The sequence below is a fragment of the Salvelinus alpinus genome, chromosome 4, assembly GCF_045679555.1.
Source record: "Salvelinus alpinus chromosome 4, SLU_Salpinus.1, whole genome shotgun sequence".
NCBI classification, from domain to species: domain Eukaryota; kingdom Metazoa; phylum Chordata; class Actinopteri; order Salmoniformes; family Salmonidae; genus Salvelinus; species Salvelinus alpinus.
The window spans coordinates 72,794,074-72,818,573 of NC_092089.1; the positions used below are offsets into that span (position 1 = coordinate 72,794,074).

Consider the following 24,500-nt stretch of genomic DNA (forward strand, 5'->3'; position numbering starts at 1 on the left):
AGCTACAGTGCAAAAACAATATCCCACAAACTCAGGTGGAAACAGGCTGCCTAAGTATGATTCCCAATCAGAGACAACGATAGACCAGTTTTTATTTTATTTTATGTCTTCATATCTCAAAATAATTTAGAATAGTCTTCATATCTGACCCAATTCAGGAAACTAGGCGTATGTCGCAAATCACGACTTCACAGGAGCGCCTTTTGAACGTAAAAAATATTTTTTTTATCAAAATGCTTTTTTTGGCAGAAATGCCTTCTCGAACATGTGAACTTTCATGTGCCTTAATATCAAACGTGTATGTCATCTGTAAATACAAATTAAATTGTTAAATTATGAGCCTAGTTGGTTTAGCCAAAGAAAAGTCAGCAACCTTCCCGCTAGCCATGATTGGCTGAGATTATATTGGGCTGGACATGCCGAGAGATGAGTTTGGATTGGTCTGCGGTGTTGCATCTTGTGTCTATAAAATGAGCTGCTCGTAATGTGTAAATAATCCTTTCTACCACAGTTTTCTTGAAAGATATGTTAGCCATGAACAACTGCAAATATGTTGCTACTGCTCTCAATAACATTGCTTCCCTGAATTTATAAGGCGCTATCGACCAAGGTCAGTGGGGAAAAGTTGTGATGGACTACTTTCTGGATGACGAACATGCCATGCAATGCTGACTCTCTCATTTTATAACACGTTTTTGAAATCAGTGGAACACAACGGCCCAAACAAGCTGTGCAAACAAAACAGAAACAACACTCTTTTGAAAGGGGTTGCAGTCTGCCGTGAAGCTTTCATCCATGTATACAGGTAAGAATCTTGCTACAGATTCAGATATTATACGTTTCAAATTTTGTCAGAAAGTTGTTTTCATTGCAAGCTAAAGCTTGCTGCTAGCTGGCCAGCTGGAGTTTGATGGTTGGCTTGCTAACTAACAATGAACCTAATGTTATTTGGTTATTTTATTTGCTATGAGAATCGGTTTGTACTGTTAGTAATGTTACTCTATGGATTGAGATTATAGTTAATTTTTTAGCTAGCTAGCTAACGTTAACGTGACAGGTCTAAACAAAAGATCCCAAGTTAAAGCTTGCTGTTAGCTAGCTAACTTTAGCTGAGGTTAGGTGGCTGGCTTGCTAGCTAACATTAACTTATGTGTTTGAAGTGTGTGTAACGTTAGCAATGTTTTCTCAGAATGCCATTTCACATTGCTAGTTATAGCCTAATGTTAGCTGGCTAACATTGAACTTATTGGTTAACCTTAGCTAGCTATGACAATTGGTTTGTATTGCTAGTTAAAGCTTGCTATTAGCTAGCCAGCTGACGTTAGATGGCTGGCTAGCTACAGTAGCTAACACTACCTGTATGAACTGTGTGTAGTGATGTTATCTCTGCCATTTCGCATCTATTGTATAATAAATCTGAAATGTTTGTGTGGAATTTGTCTTTAAGCATTAATCAGTAGAACACGCCTGACTAATCCACCAGTCATACAGTCAACAAAAAGAGAGCTGGCCCAAGCAAGCAAAGGCAGCAGCGCAGTCATCAACTACATGCACCATTTCTTCACCAACTACGGAGTTGGGAAAACACGTGTGGACCTGAATTGTGATAACTGCAGTGGCCAAAACAAGAACAAGTTTGTGCTCTGGTATTGTGACTGGTGGACCATGTACAAGCTACACCACAATTGGGACTTTCACTTCCTGATCACAGGCCACACCACGTTTGCCACTGACTTGTGCTTCAGCCTCATCAAGCAGCGCTTCAGACAGACCAGAGTGAACACTTTGTCTGAGATTGCTGGTGTTGTGAAAGACAGCACAGTGACAGGGGTCAACATCCCAGAGCTGGTTGGACTAGATGATGGTACGCTGCTGGTGGAAAGCTATGGCTGGCAACAACACCTGACTCCGTACTTCAGGCCGCTGGCCAGAACAAGCAGTACCAGCACTTCAGGTAAACAATAATTATTTGTATGAGGTTATTCTTCTCTAAACTTGGGAGGTGAATTGATGTTGTGCAGGGTTGTAATGTCTTCTGATTCTTTTGTTATTCCCTGTTTTACAGCTTTGATGCTCTGGAGCCTGGTGTTGTCTCCAAGGAGCGTTCGGACTGTCGGGACCAGGTTTCAGCTGCTGCGCAATGCTGACATCCTTCCTCCCATAGATGGTCTGCCTGTAAAAGCACCACCTGGACTGGACACAGCTAGACAACATATTTTTGACAAGATCAGGGAGTTTTGCGACAAAGAGGCTATGGACATCACATGCCCTGCACCAAAGGGCAGAACAGAAACAGGCTCTCCGAATATAGATTCCTTAGTTCATGCGTGGTTTGGACGGTCCAGTCATCAGCACTATCTGCAGTGCCTCTATTCACATGACTCTCTCCTAACACATATGTTGCTGCTATTTTTTGGTGTTATCCTGCTGCTCAGCCACTTTACCCCTGATTACATGTACAGTTGAAGTTAACATACACTTAGGTTGGAGTCATTAAAACTCGTTTTTCAACCACTCCACAAATTTCGTGTTAACAAACTATAGTCTTGGCAAGTCGGTTAGGACAACCGCTTTGTGCATGACACAAGTAATTTTTCCAACAATTGTTTACAGACAGATTATTTCACTTATAATTCACTGTATTACAATTCCAGTGGGTCAGAAGTTTACATACACTAATTTGACTGTGCCTTTAAACAGCCTTGAAAATTCCAGAAAATTATGTCATGGCTTTAGAAGCTTCTGATAGGCTAATTGACATAATTTGAGTCAATTGGAGGTGTACCTGTGGATGTATTTCAAGGCCTACCTTCAAACTCAGTGCCTCTTTGCTTGACATCATGGGAAAATCAAAAGAAATCAGCCAAGACCTCAGAAAAAAATGTGTAGACCTCCACAAGTCTGGTTCATCCTTGGGAGCAATTTCTAAATGCCTGAATGTACCACGTTCATCTGTACAAACAATAGTACGCAAGTATAAATACCATGGGACCACACAGCCATCATACCACTCAGGAAGGAGACGCGTTCTGTCTCATAGAGATGAACGTACTTTGGTGCGAAAAGTGCAAATCAATCCCAGAACAACAGCAAAGGACCTTGTGAAGATGCTGGAGGAAACAGGTACAAAAGTATCTATATCCACAGTAAAACGAGTCCTATATCGACATAACCTGAAAGGCCGCTCAGCAAGGAAGAAGCCACTGCTCCAAAACCGCCATAAAAAAGCCAGACTACGGTCTGCAACTGCATATGGGGACAAAGATTGTACTTTTTGGAGAAATGTTCTCTGTTCTGATGAAACAAAAATAGAACTGTTTGGCCATAATAACCATCGTTATGTTTGGAGGAAAAAGGGGGAGGCTTGCAAGCCGAAGAACACAATCCCTACCGTGAAGCAGGGGGGTGGCAGCATCATGTTGTGGGGGTGCTTTGCTGCAGGAGGGACTGATGCACTTCACAAAATAGATGGCATCATGAGGATGGAAAATTATGTGGATATATTGAATCAACATCTCAAGACATCAGTCAGGAAGTTAAAGCTTGGTCGCAAATGGGTCTTCCAAATGGACAATGACCCCAAGCATACTTCCAAAGTTGTGGCAAAATGGCTTAAGGACAACAAAGTCAAGGTATTGAAATGGTCATCACAAAGCCCTGAACTCAAACCTATAGGACATTTGTGGGCAGAACTGATAAAGTGTGTGCGAGCAAGGAGGCCTACAAACCTGACTCAGTTACACCAGCTCTGTCAGGAGGAATGGGCCAAAATTCACCCAACTTATTGTGGGAAGCTTGTGGAAGGCTACCCAAAACGTTTGACCCAAGTTAAACAATTTAAAGGCAATGCTACCAAAAACGAATTGAGTGTATGTAAACTTCTGACCCACTGGGAATGTGATGAAATAAATAAAAGGTGAAATAAATCACTCTCTCTACTATTATTCTGACATTTCACATGCTTAAAATAAAGTGGTGATACTAACTGACCTAAGGCAGAGAATTTTTACTAGGATTAAATGTCAGGAATTGTGAAAAACTGAGTTTAAATGTATTTGGCTAAGGTGTATGTAAACTTCCGACTTCAACTGTAGATGTGTACCTCACTCAGGTTTCAACTCAGGTTGCATGGCCTTAACTTATGTATGGAATACTATGTGATAAGTGCGTGTGTAACAGTATATAAAGTATGCTAATGTGCTGGTGTGAAGGCATTTGGGCAGTGGTGTAAAGTACTTAAGTAAAAATACTTTAAAGTACTACTTAAGTTGTTTTATGTGGTATCTGTACATTACTTTACTATATATATGTTTGGCAACTTTTACTTCACTACATTCGTAAAGAAAATAATGTACTTTTTACTCCATACGTTTTCCTTGACACCCAAAAGTACTTGTTGCATTTTGACAGGAAAATTGTCCAAATTCAAACACTTATCAAGAGAACTTCCCTGGTCATCCATACTGCCTCTGATCTGGCAGACTGTCACGTTCCTGACCTGTTTTCTGTTATTTTTGTATGTGTTAGTCGGTCAGGGCGTGAGTTTGGGTGGGCAGTCTATGTTATGTGGTTCTATGTTGGTGAATGGGTGACCTGATATGGTTCTCAATTAGAGGCAGGTGGTTTACGTTTCCTCTGATTGAGAGCCATATTAAGGTAGGTGGTTTCACATTGTTGGTGGTGGGTGGTTGTCTCCTGTGTCTGTGTTTGTCGCGCCACACGGGACTGTTTCGGTTTGTTTGTCCGTTCGTTCGTTGGTGTAGTCATTTTTCCTGTTCGTGAGTTCTTCGTTGTATGTAAGTTCTTATGTCCAGGTCTGTCTTCATCGTTTTGTTATTTTGTTTATTATCAAGTATAGTTCGTTTTTCGTCTTGTTTAAATAAATATCATGTCATTTCACAACGCTGCGTTTTGGTCAAATCCCTGCGTTTTGGTCAAATCCCTGATTTCCTCCTCTTCATCCGAAGAGGAGGAAATCCGTTACACAGACTCACTAAATACAAATGCTTTGTTTGTAAATCATGTCTGAGTGTTGGAGTGTGACCCTGGCTATCTGTCAATAAAAATAATACAATTGTGCCGTCTGGTTTGCTTAATATAAGGAAGTTGAAATGGTTTATATTTTTACTTTTGATACTTAAGTACATTGTGCCCCTGGCTATCTGTCAAATTATTATACTTTTTTTATATACAATTTTAAATACAGTTTAATATAAGGAATTTGAAATAATTTATACTTTTACTCAAGTATGACAATGTAGTACTTTTTCCACCACTGGATGTGGCTGGGGGTTATAGAATTTCTTTCACATGACTCATCAATTTAGACAAGTGTATCTGGGTAAGCGTCATCTAATATCTAATATTTATAAAATATTTTTATCTGGACACTTCTGTTTACCTGGAATTTTTCCTTATTGTAGGCTACTACCACTTTTAGTCTTTAGCACATGACCTCATGTGCATCATTAAAGAGATGGGTGGGGCTGGTTTAAGAGGGTGTAAACAATGCTGAATGGGAGCTCTCTAGTAGGTACCAAAACATTGAAAGGCCCTTTTCTCAAAAGTGAGTTTACAAACGTATCAACTTTCAAAGCAGAATTACTTTCCCATTGTTTCCTCAAATGCAGTGTATGATATACCATTGTGTAGCTCTGAGTCTCTACTTTTATCCAATGTAAAAAACAGAAATTCAATTTTGCTACATAAGAATGAATCCAGGTGGTGAGTCACATATTTCAAAATCAATGTTATGTGGTTAATCAAAATTATATCTAAATGAAAATGATACAAATCTAAAAGTTACTTCTATTGCCGTTGCCAATATGTAGAAAATAGCCTACATAAAGCCAACAAATAAAAACATTGCAGCGCGCAGGTAAAAAATATGATACAAATAAATATCCTATAAATCATATTGGCACTGCATGGCCAGTCTGCAAGGAACTTGAAACATTGTATCAACTATTAACTTGGGTCAGGCCTGAAGCTTGTGCAAGCAAACTTGCAACATTGTATAAAATATTGTGGGCCCTCAGAGTTTCCTGTGCCAGTGAGCTCCGGACAGACAGACACAGCTGTAGACTATTTGCACAAGGGATAAGAAGTCATCAGGCAGGGCTTTTTTATGACATTTCCACCGGATCAGAGTATGACATTTTTTCCCCTTTCATGCTGAGTGGTTATCGAAAGGGAGAGAGCTGGAAAGATCTTTCAAAAAGACTACATTGAGGAACTATTATCATTATCAAAGGATGTAAAAACAGACTTTGTTTATTTGTTTTTAGAGGCAAAGAACACATTCCTTTGAGAAGATCCACAGTGACGGTGAATTAAGACAATCATCAATAGTATCAGATCCCCAAATAGACACATTTCTAAGCCTACATTTGTGCAAAGGCCAGGTAGGCCTAGCTCTATGCGTAATCAGGTGCATGTCCTTACTCAAGATTGACAGGAGCGCTCCAAACAAAAGACAATGAATAAATTGAAAATGGAATGAAATAAACCAAAACTTTTTCCTCACACGTGTATCCTAGGTTGTGCGCTCTGCAAACAATGTGTCCATTCCTACAATAACAACGGTTAAGACTGTAATAATAATATATTGAATGCATTAACAGAAATGATCGTCACCAAATAAACATTGGTTTGGAATGGTGTGCCATTCCCGTAGCCTCCGCAATGGATTAGTCGACTCAGACAGGCATGAGTCAAACAGGTGTCTCGTGTGCCACACATATATATATTTGCCACTGGTTGCCCCCCCAAAATATTGGTTGATCAACAAACAGCCTACCGACCAAACAATCGTCCAGTAGACTAAATGGGGCCAGCCCTAGTACGAGACCAATAAACTTTGCATCATGTCCACCAACCGAAGTCTCCCCCACAGGCATTTACTATGCAGACAATTGGCTTCAAGGCCGCAGGACCACCAAGAGGGGGGAGATACAGGAGTCTATTCATGCCTGCCATTGACAGGAAAAACAGACCTCACGTGCTCCTGCAAATCCACTCTAAAACAAGCCACATGCAGGATCTACGAGCAAATGCCAACATCCAGATCCTTTTCAAGAGCTGCAGCCCACTACAGATGACCCAGTTTGAAAAGATTTAAGACGCCTGGACAGAGAAGGGCTTAACATACATCAATTGAATTGAGATCCTTCTCATTGATGACTTGAGCACTATCATTGCTTTGCTATAACTATTTTCATTCACACATTCCAAAGCCAGATGAAAATTGGATTTGTAAGTCTGAATGTTTACTAACGCTGTCCAAAACCAAGAGCAGTCTTGAAAAGACTATGATTACAACGTGTCTCCACGCTGACTGCTTATTAATCTGATTCTGAATCAGAATGTTCAGTGGTCTCTGTCTGGGATGAGGATGTGGTGGATCTGACCTTGGGTCCAGATAATTGGAGAACAAGACTTAACGCGGGGCCTCGTCGGCCATCCCGGCTGGGGCGCCATTCACCAGGTAAAAACAAGACGGGAGACGACATCACTTGCAGAGCCAAGGGACTCGGCAAAGTCAACAAACAATGCATATTTATCTTCCTTACCCATGTCCTCTTGATGTGTAAAAAATGCAAGGTCCAGTTCAGAGGAGCGAACTAATTAGAGAAGATGTGCGGTTATGAGAAATAATTATAGTTTACATTACCCAAGCTCCCCTGGGGGAGAGATATCAAAGAGGTTTTGGTGAAAAATTCATCGGAGGAAGATGAAGCGAGGTCTGGAGGGAGGAAGGAGTTGTTTCTTTCCCCTGCTCAAACCTGTCACTCAGGCCCAGACGCCCCGGTGCGATGCAGGTGAAACACATAGTTTACAGGGGAAAAGATTGTGTTTCAGGCCACTACTATTTCGAGTTGCAGCTGCTAACTGGCTGCTATGCTCCATTATTTATGCCTGCCATGAATGATTCACAGGCCGAGCCACTCCTGAATGCTGTCGATTATGATACCTTAAGTGGCCGAGGACTATTTGCCAGGGTCTACACCCGTCTAAGCCTGCAACTTGGACAGAGGATGTCTTACCCAACAGGAAGTGTTCACACAGTCTAGTCGGTCAAATCGATAAATCAAGGGCACATATTTCTTAACACAGTGAGGTGGATTCCTATTCTTCTAGATGATTCATAAAATCCTCCATGTACCATTCCATTCAACCTTCTGGCCAAACCTTCCAGCCCTTAGCCAATTATAAGAGAAGAATTGCACACACTTCATCCATTGCGCTACTAGGAACCTTGCGGGATTTAAACACTTCATAAGCTCAATTTGCACTCTCAACAAGCCATATCTTCAAGCAAAAAAAAGGCTGAGACTGCAGACACTGAACACTTCCAACGGTTTCACTTCCTCTCACTAACAGTAAAAAATGTACTGAAACAGCCACTCCATCCTGGTGCACGGTGAGGAGAAACACAGGACCTGGTTTCCATGGTATAGGCATCGCCTGCATCCCTGAGAGCACACTACATTTCCCTTCTTATCATCCTCATATTGTAAAAGGTGGAAGCACTGGGAGTGATTCACACACACTTTCCCCCATGTCTCATACGTGCAGCCGTGCCAAGATGACTGCACAGAGATGGGGTGACGGGGGGGAAAGGGGTCATGGAGGAAAGACATTTGAACATTACCCCCTATAGTCAGTACACATATTTTGTGAGTTAGTGAGTCAGTCCGTTTTCTACCAGTGGAGGGGGCCGCTAATTAATTAACTCAATGCTGGTCTGCATTAAAGATGAGTAATACGCTACACATCAGTTACTCCTACTCATTACTGTGATCGCAAAGACTCCACCTGAAAAGAGTAAAAGAAACATCAGCAAAGTAACGTCTCTCTTTTCTAACACTATAACTTCTGATGCAACATGTTGGAAAGCCAAGTCTGGTTCAATTGATCATAAAAACTGACAGGGGAAAGGGGTGCGTCTCGTGTGGAGAATAATCCTTTCAAAATGATTACAGGTCTCATTAGACATTGTTGACGGCTTGAGGTGAAAGTTCTTGGAAGTATCGACTTCCAGCACATTATTTTTTGGCCTTTTGAAAATTGAATAATTCCATTCTACATAACCAAAAAAATGATTTTGTAGCAGTAGTGTACTTGGAACTAATGTGCCGAAAACCTGGATCACCAAGGCTATTTCACTGTAACACTTCATCATAGCACAAGGCCAAAATCATGAGCAGTTAAAAGAAATTACTCAGACGTTGGCTTTGAATAAAATAAAGGGTACAAAGAATGTTTGTATCGCCAGAAAATGAACTCGATACTAAAACCTTTAAAACGTGTTGATTCTATAAAAAAAATATTAAAAAAAAACGTTGGCGGAGGCCGAATGCACTATTTGTTTTCAGTGAAATTACGTTCATCTGCTGTTATGTTTGGCCAATAATTCAATAGGGCCTTGAGGTAGCTGGAGTATGGACAGAGAGCATGTTGGGAAAGAGAGGAAATGGAGCCATCACTGGAGCATCTCACATTCACTTCTGACTTCCAAGCACTAAGGAATGGATGCAATCCGTAGCGACGAAGATCACAGTTTTAGCGTGGTTGAAATGTAAAGGTCATTTTCGATTTACCGTGAATGCAGGTCATATTTCGGCGCTATGGATTGAATCCACCTTCTAACTACGCATTACTAAGGTCAGCCAAGACACTTATAAAAAATAAACATCTTGTATCATAGCGCCTCTCCTCTTTCAAGAGATCTAATTTAACTGTACTGTAAGAATATTAATATGTATATAGGAATAGTGTGTAAATAGTATTTTTGTTGTCTCTTGGTGTCTTCCTAATATAACTGCATTTATTATTTTCAAAGTAATGTAATTTTAAATGTAATGCAATAACTCTTATTTAATTGTTTATTTTCAATTTAATGTAATATGTTATGTTGTTCTTGTCTATAACTATTCTGTACTTCGTCAGGTATTTGTACATTTTATGTGGACCCCAGGAAGAGTAGCTGCTGCATGTGCAGTAGCTAATGAGGATCCTAATAAACTAAACTTGAATGAATAAAGATGGTCATTTCATACAATGAACACACCTTCCATGGTTCTAAGCAACCCTATGCATTAGTGAGATCATACCCTTCCATGAGATTCAGTAGTATTTAAGAGGCATTGTATTGTTTGAAGGCCTCTGTCATCTTCCTGACTCTGGGAATGGATGGCCGACCCTCTAGAAAACCCCAGGCCCGGTGTCTGTGTTTGCATTGCTTAATCTGAAAAGCGTATGTCATGAACCATGCATGTCTGATGAATGCCCTGCTATAGCTCAGAGAATCTAAAGGCGGACTGGGGTGATATAACGGCACATTCAACATTATTTATTTCCTGTGGCTCCTGAGACTTGCAGACAAAGACCATCTTTATTTCACTTTATCTTCACTCTCTCTCCCCATCTCTCTCTCTCTCCCTTCATTTCTCCTTTACTCATTTAACTGTTTAGATATAACGTCAGCGATTTTTGGGCCCCAGATTTATGGCCATGGCGGCTTAGGAACCGGCGAGTTCCGAGGGTCAAGCACAACTCCAAGTGCCATTCCAGGCTTCGTTTTTAAGAGCAAAAGGAAACATAAGCAAATAATAAAGGTGACGGCTCAGGTATAAATTATCTTATCCTCCTGCTTTTTACACATACGCAATCACGACTGGCTTGATTTGTCAAACAAAAGCCCCAGCCACGATCAATCTTCCTGACCGCAGCCGGCAGCGTGTGCTCCAGAGATGGGAATTGGACTGTGCCAGGACTGGGAATGTACACGGGAAAAGCTAGACAAAGCTGGAACGCCGCCAGACCCCAACACACAGTGCTGGGGAGAAGTCAGAATACGGTCCTATCCCCCGAGCCTCCAAATCTTCTCCAGCCGGAAAAAATCCACGGAGAGAGAAAACTAAACAAAACAAGAGTGCCTGCAAACGATCACAAAGCACCTCGTTCTTATGTAATCAACGAGTGGTGGAGAGACAATGCCGGACAAGTGGCTTTAATAAAGAGGATCACCGTCCTCTCAGAGGAGCACTTCAGCAACTGTTAAAAGATAGTTTGTCTACAGACGGTCCTCCAAACCCCCTGCAGCCTCTGCCAAGCAAGGTTCCCTCAATGTGTTTAGGAGGTATATATAATCCTAAACTAATAACCCATAGTCTTTTTGGACCGGAGTATTGTTTCATAGAGTTTCTGGGCTCGTTGTCGAGTACTCCCCACATAAAGACTTGAAACAAATCATGATGAATTGTCGTTTTTAATGGTCCAAGGTCTTGCATTATCCAGAATGTGAATGCAGTACTGCTATTTTTCTCCATGAACAGTCATATTTCTTCTATATTGTTGGTACCAGGGAGAGTTTAGTTAGTAGTTGAACTATATCAGAGCTAACGAAACAGACGAGAGACAAAGTTTACCTCTCCTTGAGGCCCTGACCTTAGAGAGCCTTTTTATTCTCTATTTGGTTAGGTCAGGGTGTGACTAAGGTGGGCAATCTATGTTGTATTTCTATGTTGGCCTGGTATGGTTCCCAATCAGAGGCAGCTGTCTATCGTTGTCTGATTGGGGATCATACTTAGGCAGCCTTTTTTCCACCTTAGTTTGTGGGATCTTGTTTTTGTACTGTTGCTTTCCAGCCCTCCAAAACTGTGCGTTTTGTTTTGTATTTTTTTTTCTTTTCGGTGTCATCAATAAAAGAAAGCTGTACGCCTACCACGCTGCACCTTGGTCTGATCCTTCCATCGACGAGCGTAACACCAGCCCACTACAAAGCTATCCTCAAAACCACCATAGCCTACAAACTACATATCCCAACGATAAAAGGTTAGAGAAATTTAAGAACATCAAAACAAGCGCACCTTATTTCTCCCCAAGAGAGAACGTTAACCTTTACTTAACACCCATCCCGGATCCGGGAGCATCCTCATCAGTAAAAGCTGACTAGCATAGCCTAGCATAGTGCCACAAGTAAATAATAGCATATAAATATCATGAAATCACAAGTCCAATACAGCAAATGAAAGATAAACATCTTTTGAATCCAGCCATCATTTCCGATTTTAAAATGTTTTACAGCGAAAACACAATATGTATTTCTATTAGCTAACCACAATAGCCAAAGACTCAACCGCATATTTTCACAATTTCTCTACCGCATAGGTAGCTATCACAAAACCGACCAAATAGAGATATAATTCGTCACTAACCAAGAAACAACTTCATCAGATGACAGTCTTATAACATGTTATACAATAAATTTATGTTTTGTTTGAAAATGTGCATATTTGAGGTATAAATCATAGTTTTACATTGCAGCTACCATCAAAAATATCACCAAAGCAGCCAGAATAATTACAGAGAGCAACGTGAAATACCTAAATACTCATCATAAAACATTTATGAAAAATACATGGTGTACAGCAAATGAAAGATAAACATCTTGTGAATCCAGCCAATATTTCCGATTGTTTAAGTGTTTTACAGCGAAAACACAATATAGCATTATATTTGCTTACCACAATAGCCAAACACACAACCGCATTTATTCACCGCATAGATAGCATTCGCAAAAACCAGCAAAAGATATACAATTAATCACTAACCTTGACCAACTTCATCAGATGACAGTCTTATAACATCAGGTTATACAATACACTTATGTTTTGTTCGAAAATTTGCATATTTAGAGCTGCAAACCGTGGTTATACATTGTGAATATGTAGCATCGATTCACCAGAATGTCCGGAGCTATTTTGGACACTCACCTAATCTGACCAAAGAACTCATCATAAACTTTACATAAAAATACTTGTTGTATGGCAAATGAAAGATACACTAGTTCTTAATGCAACCGTTAGATTTTTTAAAATAACTTTCCCATAACAAACAGCTTGCGTTATTGCAAGACAGCGCCCGCCAAAACGGCAGAGAATAGGAATAACATTTTCCACAGAAATACGAAATAACATCATAAATTGTTCTTACTTTTGTTGAGCTTCCATCAGAATCTTGTACAAGGAGTCCTAGGTCGAGGATAAATCGTTGTTTGGTTTTAGAATGTCCTTTTCTCCTGTCGAATTCGTGCCACAATGCTAGCCAATGTTGATGATGTTCCCAGTTTCTCTCGACGCAAAGAACGGAAAACTCCAAAAGTCCCAATAAACGTTGAATAAACTGATGAAACTCGGTTGAAAAAACCTACTTTATGATGTTTTTCTAATATGTATCAAATAAAAACAGAGCCGGAGATATTAGCCGTGTATACCGAACGCTTTTCAGAAGCCAATGTTGAGCTCCGCCTCGCGCCTTGGTAGAAAAAGGAAATTCCTGACCTCCCACTCCAAAAGGCTCTTGTTCGACCTTTGATCAAGCTAGACACCCCATTCCACCTTCCACTGCCTGTTGACATCTAGTGGAAGGCGTATGAAGTGCATGCATATCGATAAATATTAGGCAATTGAATAGGCAGGCCCTGGAACAGAGCATCGTTTTCAGATTTTTCACTTCCTGTACGGAAGTTTGCTGCAAAATGAGTTCTGTTTTACTCACAGATATAATTCAAACAGTTTTAGAAACTTGAGAGTGTTTTCTATCCAATAGTAATAATAATATGCATATTGTACGATCTAGAATAGAGTACGAGGCAGTTTAATTTGGGCACGATTTTTTCCAAAGTGAAAACAGCGCCCCCGTATTGACAAGAAGTGTTAAGGTAAAAAACTAAAACAGGATTAAAAAAAATTCTGCTTTGATGTTTACAAAAACACATTTTTATCAGTCGTTCTTGGGCTCCTGACAAAATGGAAATGGACTGCTATGGGAGAATCTCCATCTCCATCTTGGAGCTACGAGCCCTGCGTGAGCCTATGGCCTCAGAACTACAGTTTATTCACTATCACCATCCACTATCGAATTCAAACCACATTGAGCATGCAGGAAAGAAATAGGGGGAATAATACACTATGCTAATTGCGCATAAAAAAATATTGGCAGAAAATTCAACTCATCCCATTTCCTACCACTGCCTGCTGTTAACCCTTGAAAACTGATGAAGAAAAAACAACAGAGTACAGTACAATTGTCTTTCCCATTGCCAACTGATAGTGATTCAGAGTCATCATAAATACTGGAAGATAATACTGAGTGCCCCTGCATGCAGTTTCAAGTTCAACCCAGGGGATTTCAAAAAGACAACTACTAAATCTAAGGGATACAGATACAAGGCATGTCTCTTTCAAGCCAAAGTCAGTCTCCAAGACTTCTGGAAGGAGAAGGCTTTAAAGACTATTCCGGCATCCATTTAATAGTCGCTGTCCGCAAGTGATTGATGAGTAAGATTTTCAGAAGCAGGGAGCAGAAAAGGCACTGGTGATATGCTCGTCTGGAGTTGGCCAAACTATGCATGGAAGACAGTCAAATCTGCAGCGGCAGCTCATTTATTTTCAGTGATGTACGTCACTCGGTTAAACTATTATGGAAGCTAAGAAATTGTCATTAAAAAGTGAGGGCCTTGATGTGGCTTCGAGGGCATCAGGGGAGGCAAGAGCTGACCACATGCCTGACCACATGACCTCTACCCAGTCCACTGACATAACATGATTGGGAAAGTGAAAAATGAGGAGGGATTGGGTGGGAGGAAGGAGGAAGGAGGAGGGATTAGGGTTGGAGGAAGGATACTGAAATCTTGTGTGCGTTTTATTCTACAAGGGTGAATGGAGGGTGGTGTGTGTGTGCGTGCATGTTTGTGTGTGTACCCTCCGGCTCGTGTGTGTGTGTGTGTGTGTGTGTGTGTGTGTGTGTGTGTGTGTGTGTGTGTGTGTGTGTGTGTGTGTGTGTGTGTGTGTGTGTGTGTGTGTGTGTGTGTGTGTGTGTGTGTGTGTGTGTGTGTGTGTGTGTGGGGGGTGATTAAATCTAAAACAGGACAAACTCTGTGTGAGAACAGCTCTGGGCACCCCCTGCAGCCTCTGTTCATGTGAAAACCCCGAAAACAGTAACAATGGGAAGAGTGAACAGAGAAAGACAGCGAGAGGGAGGAGTGAGGGGAAAAAGAGAGAGGGAGAGAGAAAGAGAGCCCAGCGGTCGGTACCTAATCAGGAATGGTTGTGCATGGCGGCGACTCTCCAAGCTCCCTGACTGTTTAACAGCCTTAGAGGGAACTCGGAAGGAGCAGACATGCTCTGGCCAACAGTCGCTCCAGGATCGCCGCAAGAACACAAACATGCAAATCGCAAACCACAATCACACTCTTATGTGTTTACTAGTCACTAACAGGTTGCCGAGTTCCCTTTATTTCAGTCCCAGACAACAAATTATGATGATAATGTAGAAACAGTTGTTGAAATGTAGTTCCGAGAGACTTGCTGCTAGCTTTTTGGTAAAGAAACTGAAGTACACAGCTTTCATCTGTGACAGTATTATGATACGCTACACTAGTATTGTACCGCAGTAATAAGACTAGAAGGACGGTTATTCATTTGAGTTGAAAGAATTAGCCTAGCATATGTGCAATGATGTTTTAGGGTTTGATTAAGGAGCTTTAGTCTACTACTGCAACTACTACTGAAGAGCTAGCGTGAGTTAAACACTGCTTCAATCATAAAATTACATTTGGTAATTCCTGATCCAAAGAATAACCCACTTTTTTCCTCCTCCGTAACCATGCAGCCATTTCTCATTTTGCGTCCCATACATCTGCGTCGGTCATTTAGGAACCTGACAGGAACCGTTTGGCAAGATGGCCTGATCCGAAGACATTTTGAGGGGCAACAACAACAAAAAAATCGGAGAAATGTTGATGCATTTAACATGAGACAAAATTTTTTTTTTTTTTAAGAGTTCTGCCAAATAACTTGACAATAAGAGACAGTTTCCCCCTACAGAGGCCATTCATAGCAACAGACTGGTGCTGGAGCTAGCCTCTCCTCTCCACTGAGCAGCCTGCTTTTCTACCACCCTCAAAAGGAGTTTAATGTTTAATGTTCACTCATGAAGATGGGCTCTCTCTGAATACTATCCATCGTAAATAACTCGTCATTTGTATGCACTTCAGCCGCCGTCAATGCTAGCATGGGAAGCAATCGACTGGCTGAAGATGAGCTCTCGAATCACTGAGATCATTACTGGATTAAAACGTAAATGGCTCCACCATATTGCCAGTGCATGTTAACTACTATCAAGGACTTTAATTATATATTTTCAATGTAAATCTTTGCTACTTCAAAAAAATATATTTAAAAAAATGAAGTTTCTTTTATATAGACATGATGCACATCTTCCACATACTGACACTTTCCATCCCTTCTAAGTAAGTTATTCTGAGTAACCTTAATTTGAAGCGCTCTCCTCTTGATTTACTGTCTGTAGCATGAAGGGCTCACTGTCCCAATAGCATAAATGAATGATGTACACGGTGTCCTGTTGGAACCTCTCAAATGGGTCATTATAATTACTGTCTCTTCAGCAAGAACAAACATGTCAGACTCAGTTTGTACCAGTTTCCAATCATTTTCAAACCAGAAAATGCTGTTTAAGAAGATAAATGTTGGATTATTTTAGTTAGTATTAGTTAGCATGTTTAGTTTGGCACATGCTGCATTGGTGACTAGAGCAGTAGGGTCTTCCCTTTGGGCCTGTCTGAGGAACAAAAAGGAAATGTTTCAAAAAGATCCAGCTTCAGAGCCACCCTGTTTTTTCTCGTGGCGCGCTTGACTGCAGCCGAATGGCTTCAAAACAATCCGTCTCAATTCCCATTCAAGAAACTTATATAGACGATTAATTGTGAACTCATGAACCCACAGAACGAGCTATGGGGTAGGAAGCCACTCATACGTTCCTACTGAGCTATAGCTAGCTACCGCTCTCCTCTCTCTGTCTTTGCTATCATCCATAACACCTATGGGCTTTCTGGGGGTTTTGGGGTCACTTCACAGGGTCAGAAGAGCATTGGCATTGTGGGAGCTCCTGGATACTTGGGGGTCAGGACCCCAGTTTAGCACAACACTGTCATTTGTTAGTTGACCTTTACTGCAAACCCTGACGTCTATTTTACGTCCATTCCTCCATTCTCCAGTTTTCTAGAAGGTGGAGGAAAGGAGAATGGGGGGACTGGCTCTGTTGTTCATTTCTATTGCTATTCACCAAAACCATCCCCCTTTTATTTCACAAGTAGACAAACTGTACAAGATAAAAAGTTTGTGGTTTACAGAGAATTTTGAGCATAAATACTGACAACATTCCAACTGTCTCTCTGGTGACTGTAGTGGGAAGGCTAATCCGGCACTGTAAATTAAGTCCGTCACAATAAATAAAGTTGTGTTTATTAATGAAGGAATTGTTTAGTCTGGCAACAAATACTGAAAGTCATTGACATAACAATGGCAGACAATGCTCCATTGGGATATGCAATCCAAGATACACAGAAAGCATATGTACACGCCCACAAACACACAACCAAATGGACCCTGGTCATTTACTTATTAATTCAACATTTACTCAACCTTCGTGACAGTACACACACAAAAATGACCAATTAATGTCTATCCCCAACCTTTGTGAGATACTGTATGTTTTCTCTCCAGTCTTAAGATGAGTCAAATAAAGCATTTGTCTTTAGAGGCTGGCAAAAGGCAGGGTTATTCCCCACATTATTTACTGTCAAAGAAACAATCAGCTATTTAAGATGCCGTGAGAACTCAAAATCCGAGATGGCTGCCATTCTGTTTATGTCACATTACAACAATGACTGTACTGACATAAATATAACGACTACAAATAACACTAGATTCTATCTATTTAACCCAACGTTCTGGACACTAAGTTGCAAACACACTTTATTCATTCAACTAAACGCACACAAAAACATCTTTGGTTTAATCCGATCGTCTGGTCGATGTCAATCAGTGGAGGACAGAGGATTTAAGAAGGGCTGCGCTGGGGTAAAAGGGCTTACAATGTCACATATGATCTAGTCAAAGACAGGAGCAGCCACCACTTCCACCTCCCCCAGACCGCGGCACGCAAAGCCCGAAACCACCACTTGGCACTGGCCAGAGGAAGGGAGGGAGAGAGAGAGATAGGGGAGAGAGGCAGACAGCGGCAGAGAGAGAGAGAGGGAGAGAGAGGGGAGAGAGGCTGAGAGAGGCCCAGAGACACATTTCAATTGGGCCTCCTCCTCTTTAGTCTCCTAGCTTCCTTTCTCTTTCCTTCTCCCCTGCTCTCCTCCTTTCTCTTTCCCTCTTCTCCCCTCCTCCTTTCTCTTTCCCCCTTCTCTTCCCTCCTCCTTTCTCTTCTCCTCTTCTCCCCTCTAATTCTTTCTTGTCCTTTCTACTTTTGTCTCCTCAAACCCTCTCTTCTACTTTCTACTTTCTCTTTGTCTTTTCCTCTCAGCTGTCCCCTCCTCTCCTTCAGGGTTCTCTCTTCCTTCTTACTCTTCCACTCCCCCCTTTCCCTTATTTAGCGCTCTACTATTTTCCACTGTAGTTGATATCTTCTTTCATTTGGGATATCCCTTGCACAACAGTAATGTTTGGCCTGGTTCTTTACACCTTTGTTTAACAATAGAACTGGCCACGCATCAAAATAACATTGAAGGTGATTAATGGCGTCCGTTGACAAGAATTTTGCATAATTTAACGACGATATATTATTACGAAGGTTTTCATACTAAATGTACTCTTGAAAGTAATCTTATTTGACATTTTGCATTTCATATTTGATGCCTAAAATGTTTTCTTTCTCTGAAAGCTTCTGTAGCTGTTGGCTCTTTGCAATACCTTGATACAAACTCATTAAACAGTATACTGTTCAATTAAATGGCAAGTTACTACAGTAATCCACTGAATGAAATCACTAATCCAGATTAATCCAATTCCATTCCCTGTCAGACAGACAGGGAATAGAATTGTCAAAAGCACTCGCTTTGAAAGCTGCATACATCGGATACTTTTGACTAAGGGTCAAACGAGTTCGTAGGAAATAGACACCGCAACATGGATGGTCTTTTCACAGCGTGAGAGCACTGAGGTTTGTCATAATCCCATTCAACAATTGTTTGTTGGGGCATAAATGCATAGTGTGTGAAAAGTTCTGTGTGTAAAATTTGACTGTGTTCCTTCATGACTGAACATCTATTAGTGATACTACACGAATATTGTTGGATTGATAGCTGTTGTCATCGACACTGCCAAACTGCGGTATCAGTTTCATAGGCCAAGACCGCTGTGTCACTCTCTCTTAAACGCACATGAACGGACACACACGCAGGCACACACAAACAACCTCACTAAGAGACACACACAATGCTGCCTTACATAAAACATTTCTGTCTCGTTGAAAATTACGGGTTTATGTCATTTCTGTCGATGAATGCAGCGCGAACATGGAACATCAGGAGAAGCTTACACCATGTTCTATGGACGTGTGTGATTAGCCAAATACATTTAAACCCAGTTTTTCACAATTCCTGAAATGTAATCCTAGTAAAACTTCTCTGTCTTAGGTCAGATAGGATCACCACTTTATTTTAAGAATGTGAAATGTCAGAATAATAGTGGGGAGAATGATATATTTCAGCTTTAATTTCTTTCATCACATTCCCAGTGGGTCAGAAGTTTACATACACTCAATTAGTATTTGGTAGCATTGCCTTAAAATTGTTTAACTTGGGTCAAACTTTTCGGGTAGCCTTCCACAAGCTTCCCACAATAAGTTGGGTGAATTTTGGCCCATTCCTCCTGACAAAGCTGGTGTAACTGAGTCAGGTTTGTAGGCCTCCTTGCTCGCTTACGCTTTTTCAGTTCTCCCCACAAATGTCCATAGGATTGAGGTCAGGGCTTTGTGATGGCCAATTCAATACCTTGACTTTGTTGTCCTTAAGCAATGTTGCCACAACTTTGGAAGTATGCTTGGGGTCATTGTCCATTTGGAAGATCCATTTGCGACCAAGCTTTAACTTCCTGACTGATGTCTTGAGATGTTGCTGCAATATATCCACATCATTTTCCTCCCTCATGATGCCATCTATTTTGTGAAGTGCACAAGTCCCTCCTGCAGCAAAGCACCCCCACAACATGATGCTGCCACCCCCGTGCTTCACGGTTGGGATGGTGTTCTTCGGCTTGCAAGCCTCCCCCTTTTTCCTCCAAACATAATGATGGTCATTATGGTCAAACAGTTCTATTTTTGTTTAATCAGACCAGAGGACATTTCTCCAAAAAGTACAATCTTTGTCCCCATGTGCAGTTGCAAACCGTAGTCTGGCTTTTTAATGTTGGTTTTGGAGCAGTGGCTTCTTCCTTGCTGAGCGGCCTTTCACGTTATGTCGATATAGGACTCGTTTTACTGTGGACATAGATACTTTGTACCTGTTTCTTCCAGCATCTTCACAAGGTCCTTTGCTGTTGTTCTGGGATTGATTTGCACTTTTCATACCAAAGTACATTCATCTCTAGGAGACAGAACATGTCTCCTTCCTGAGTGGTATGATGGCTGTGTGGTCCCATGGTGTTTTTACTTGCATACTATTGTTTGTACAGATGAACGTGGTACCTTCAGGCATTTGGAAATTGCTCCCAAGGATGAACCAGACTTGTGGAGGTCTGCAATTTTTTTTCTGAAGTCTTGGCTGATTTCTTTTGATTTTCCCATGATGTCAAGCAAAGAGGCACTGAGATTGAAGGTAGGCCTTGAAATACATCCACAGGTACACCTCCAATTGACTCAAATTATGTCAATTAGCCTATCAGAAGCTTCTGAAGCCATGACATAATTTTCTGGAATTTTCAAGGCTGTTTAAAGGCACAGTCAACTTAGTGTATGTAAACTTCTGACCAACTGGAATTGTGATACAGTGAATAATAAGTGAAATAATCCGTCTGTAAACAATTGTTGGAAAAATTACTTGTGTCATGCACAAAGTAGATGTCCTAACCGACTTGCCAAAACTATAGTTTGTTAATAAGAAATGTTTGGAGTGGTTGAAAAACAAGTTTAAATGACTCCATTCATGTAAACTTCCCGACTTCAACTGTAGGTACTTTGAACCTATTACAAACTGCCGAGAGAGACCAATGGAGGACAGTTAGGGGAAGAGGGTCTTAAAACAATAGCTGTATCTGTATAAATGTCATTGTGGAGCTTTTCACATCCACTCCAGACTACTGTGTGGTAATTGACAGATCAGGAGGTGAAAAAGTGTTAGTCAGGTGGACACGGATGATAACACTTCACATACTGGATCGCCACTCCCTCTCTGCGTTCTGCTGAATGTTTTCAGGTGGGATGCTAACATTTATCCAACTGGGTCTTTGCTTTCGTAGAAGGGTCGTGAGGAAGGAACAACGTAGTGAGCCAGCTGTGTTTGGAGAAGGAAACCATTTTTTGAACCCGGGAGTGATATATGGAGCTTCTCCGCTCTAACCAGGGTCCAGCAAGCTCACGTTGTCTCATCAGCACTGCTCGCCGAGATCCATTCCTTTCCCATCCAAGACAGATACTCCGTCTGAACGGAGGCCTCCCTCTACAATTAGTGCATTAGCAGCTTGGAAGAGCATTAAGACTGCACTCGGTATTCACGCCTTCTTCTGCGTTTAGAATAGACTCCACACCACTAGAAACTCTGGCAAACTAATGAATTGTGTCTAGTCACTGCCAATGGAGACATGTCATTGGGACACAATGGAGCGAGGGAAGGAAGGAGAATGGTTATGGTGATGTCACCTACTGTATGGGGTGGAAAGGGCTGGGAAATTATATTAAGCTGTGTCGCATTTGCAGATCTTCATTATAGTTTGGCCATGGTAAATACTGTGAAAGAAGAGGTCATGACCTTTGTCTTTGGCCAAACAATCATTTGCTTGACTAAATTCCATCACTATCCATTGTGGTCTCTATCCAAAGTGCAATAGAACACAGCTGTGAATGTTTGCCAATGATGAGAAACGTGCATACCTCAAAGTTATGCTTGGCTTGTTTAAGGTACAACTTCTGTCCAATGCTGTACATGTTATACATCCAAATAACAGCATCAATTTACCATTGAGGCAGTGATGGGAATGATGAGAATCCTTTGTAGTCTCGAAATGTTTTCTCAACTGTCCAAATGACCATTCTGTAAGAGAACACAGAAGTTGGATCGCCCAACTAATCTGAGTTCTCAGTCTAGAAGTCTGCATGATCTCTGACTCTCTACCCCAGGTCCCCTCCCCATTGTTTACAGGTGCAATTCCTCTTATATAAGTCAAAACGAGGGCAAAAGTATATACACACATTCTAAAACGTTGGCTCGGAAACATGCAAGGTGGTAGATCTGTTTTGAAGAGGTAACTCTAGACTCTGTAAGTTGAAAAGGGTTAGATAAACAGGGAGCTTTTCCACGAACATTTCCCACAGTGGAGCCATCGCGATTGAGAACGCGACAGGATGAGGAGGAGTCATTTTTTTGGTGGAGTTTAACAAAGGACATAATATTATTTCTTCTTCCCAGTGAAGAGTTCTTCCTCTCTTAACTACAGACTCCCCTTGTTGTTATTCTCGGCGAACACTGCTGGACTGGCAATCGAAAAGAGCGATGCTATTTTCTGTTGAACATTTTCTCCCTCTTTTATTTTGTATTGTTCTCTCCTTCTATTCCTGAAACATTATACAGTGAATATGTTGATTCTTTGGTCAAGAGTGGGCTCAAATCTAAGGCCTGTAATCCGTTTTCCAAACCCTCTACGCCTTCGCTTTGCCAGCAGCGACTGTTTATTTCGAGCTTGATGACATTGTCCAACGTTGCTTCATGTTTAAGTATGAAACATTAGGCCCCTCAAAAACCTTTTGGGTTTCGTATTATGATTAGAATGCCGAAACGAGCGAGCCTGCTCGCTGTTCACTAAATGTAGAGTAAGATAAATACAGAGAAGAGTTCACTCGCTTCTGCCAGTTAATCAAGGAGGGTATACCCATTTGTCTGAGTGTGGGGATTCCAAATTACAGGGTATTTATTATGTATTGGACATTTTAAACACGTCCACAAGTGTAACACTCGGTATGCGCGTTACGCACTACACCACCCCTAACCTCTGACATGAAAACAAATGGAATAATTAAACCACTATTGATGCTAATTAAAGCAATGCTGTATCCAAATCTGGAGAATAAACAGGGTTAAGTCTGATTTAGTTCATGTGGTAACCAACTGCAGCCTGAGATTGTGGGCTTGACTATACATTCTCTCTGACGTCTTTGTTATTTCAGGGGTACCCATGATGACTATGTTGACGCTACAGTATATAACTACGTGACCCCATTTTATAGCCAAATTAGGACCTATCAAACGTCATCACAGTGGATTAAACAATCAACAATGTGCAATGCAGCCTCCTATCAAAAACACCTAGACCACGACCTTGAGATACGTGCATTATTTGACGACAACGATATGAGTCTATGGAAGTCCTAAAACAAGAGTCACCACAGAGACAGAGGAGTGGGGGTGGAAATACAACGGCTGGGATTGTTGTAAATGTTGCAGCGCGGCCAGGTTTCCTGTTATTTGTTTTGTAGTAAACGCTGATTCCCTCCAGGGGATTAGACTGACCCTGCATGTCTGACACCAGTCACCTTCCCCTGAGCTTTACTGGGAGGAGTGTAGTAGTAGAAATATGTGTACGGGGGTATGCAGGGCTCGGAGTAAATCTAACAAAAAAAAGATATACAAATCTGCTCTCCTTCATCAAAACTTAATAGCCCGGGACATTCCTTGCTCCATTATCTGGTTCCAAAAGTTCTGTTACTTCTCAACAGAGGGAGAGGGAGAGAGACAGAGGGTGAGGGTGAACAAAGAGAGAGAGAGCAGGCAGGCAGGTCCAGAGCAGACTCTGTGGCGTGAGTTTTATTGTCTAACTACTTCATTGTAAATAACAGGCCCAGGGATGTGAGCGGCCATTCATTCTCCAGACAGGGTGATTAATCCATGCTGGGACTTTGGGAGTGAGAGAGGCCTTTCTCCTCCATCCCTCTCTCTCTCCCTCCCTCTCTCCATCTCTCTATCTTCCCCGTGCAGATCCTAATTGGCTAATTTCATAAACTCTTTTTGTAAAAAGGCCCTGCTTTGGCGAGGGTTTTGAGGGAAGGGGAAGCATTGCAACCTGCAGTTCCTTGGGTCTTTGTTGGAGCGGGGGGAGTCAGACAGAGACCACGGGGGAGCCTGGAGAGAAACAGAGAGGATATAATAGCCAGAGTTTAGTTTCACAGGCCAGATGGGGAAGAGTCTGAGCTGGTCACTTCCAGTGCTTTGTCCAGGGGCAAGACCCCATTGCCTTACATGTCATTTCAGCCTGAGGTGGCACCGTGGGCTCCAGGAAGTGGGTTGGATGGAAAGATATGACTGCATGGAAAAGTACAGTTGTTTTGGTATTTTTTGGAGTGCATAGCCTTTGTTTGGTATCATTTCCAGTTATATTAGAGTCTGAATATTTGCTTGGTATCAGATCAAGCAAGCTATT

General features: G+C 41.4%; 2 protein-coding genes across 3 annotated transcripts in view; one reads left to right on the forward strand and one right to left on the reverse strand.

Annotated features, from left to right (window-relative positions):
• The window catches only part of LOC139574400 (protocadherin Fat 4-like), a 98,595-nt gene that overhangs the window by 44,302 nt on the left and 29,793 nt on the right, over nt 1-24,500 (reverse strand). The window lies entirely within an intron of this gene.
• On the forward strand, nt 446-5,079 carry LOC139574399 (uncharacterized). The gene is made up of 3 exons (XM_071398931.1): nt 446-805; nt 1,448-1,954; nt 2,066-5,079. The coding sequence occupies exons 1-3, from the start codon at nt 796-798 to the stop codon at nt 2,464-2,466; spliced, it is 918 nt and encodes a 305-aa protein (XP_071255032.1). The 5' UTR covers nt 446-795; the 3' UTR covers nt 2,467-5,079.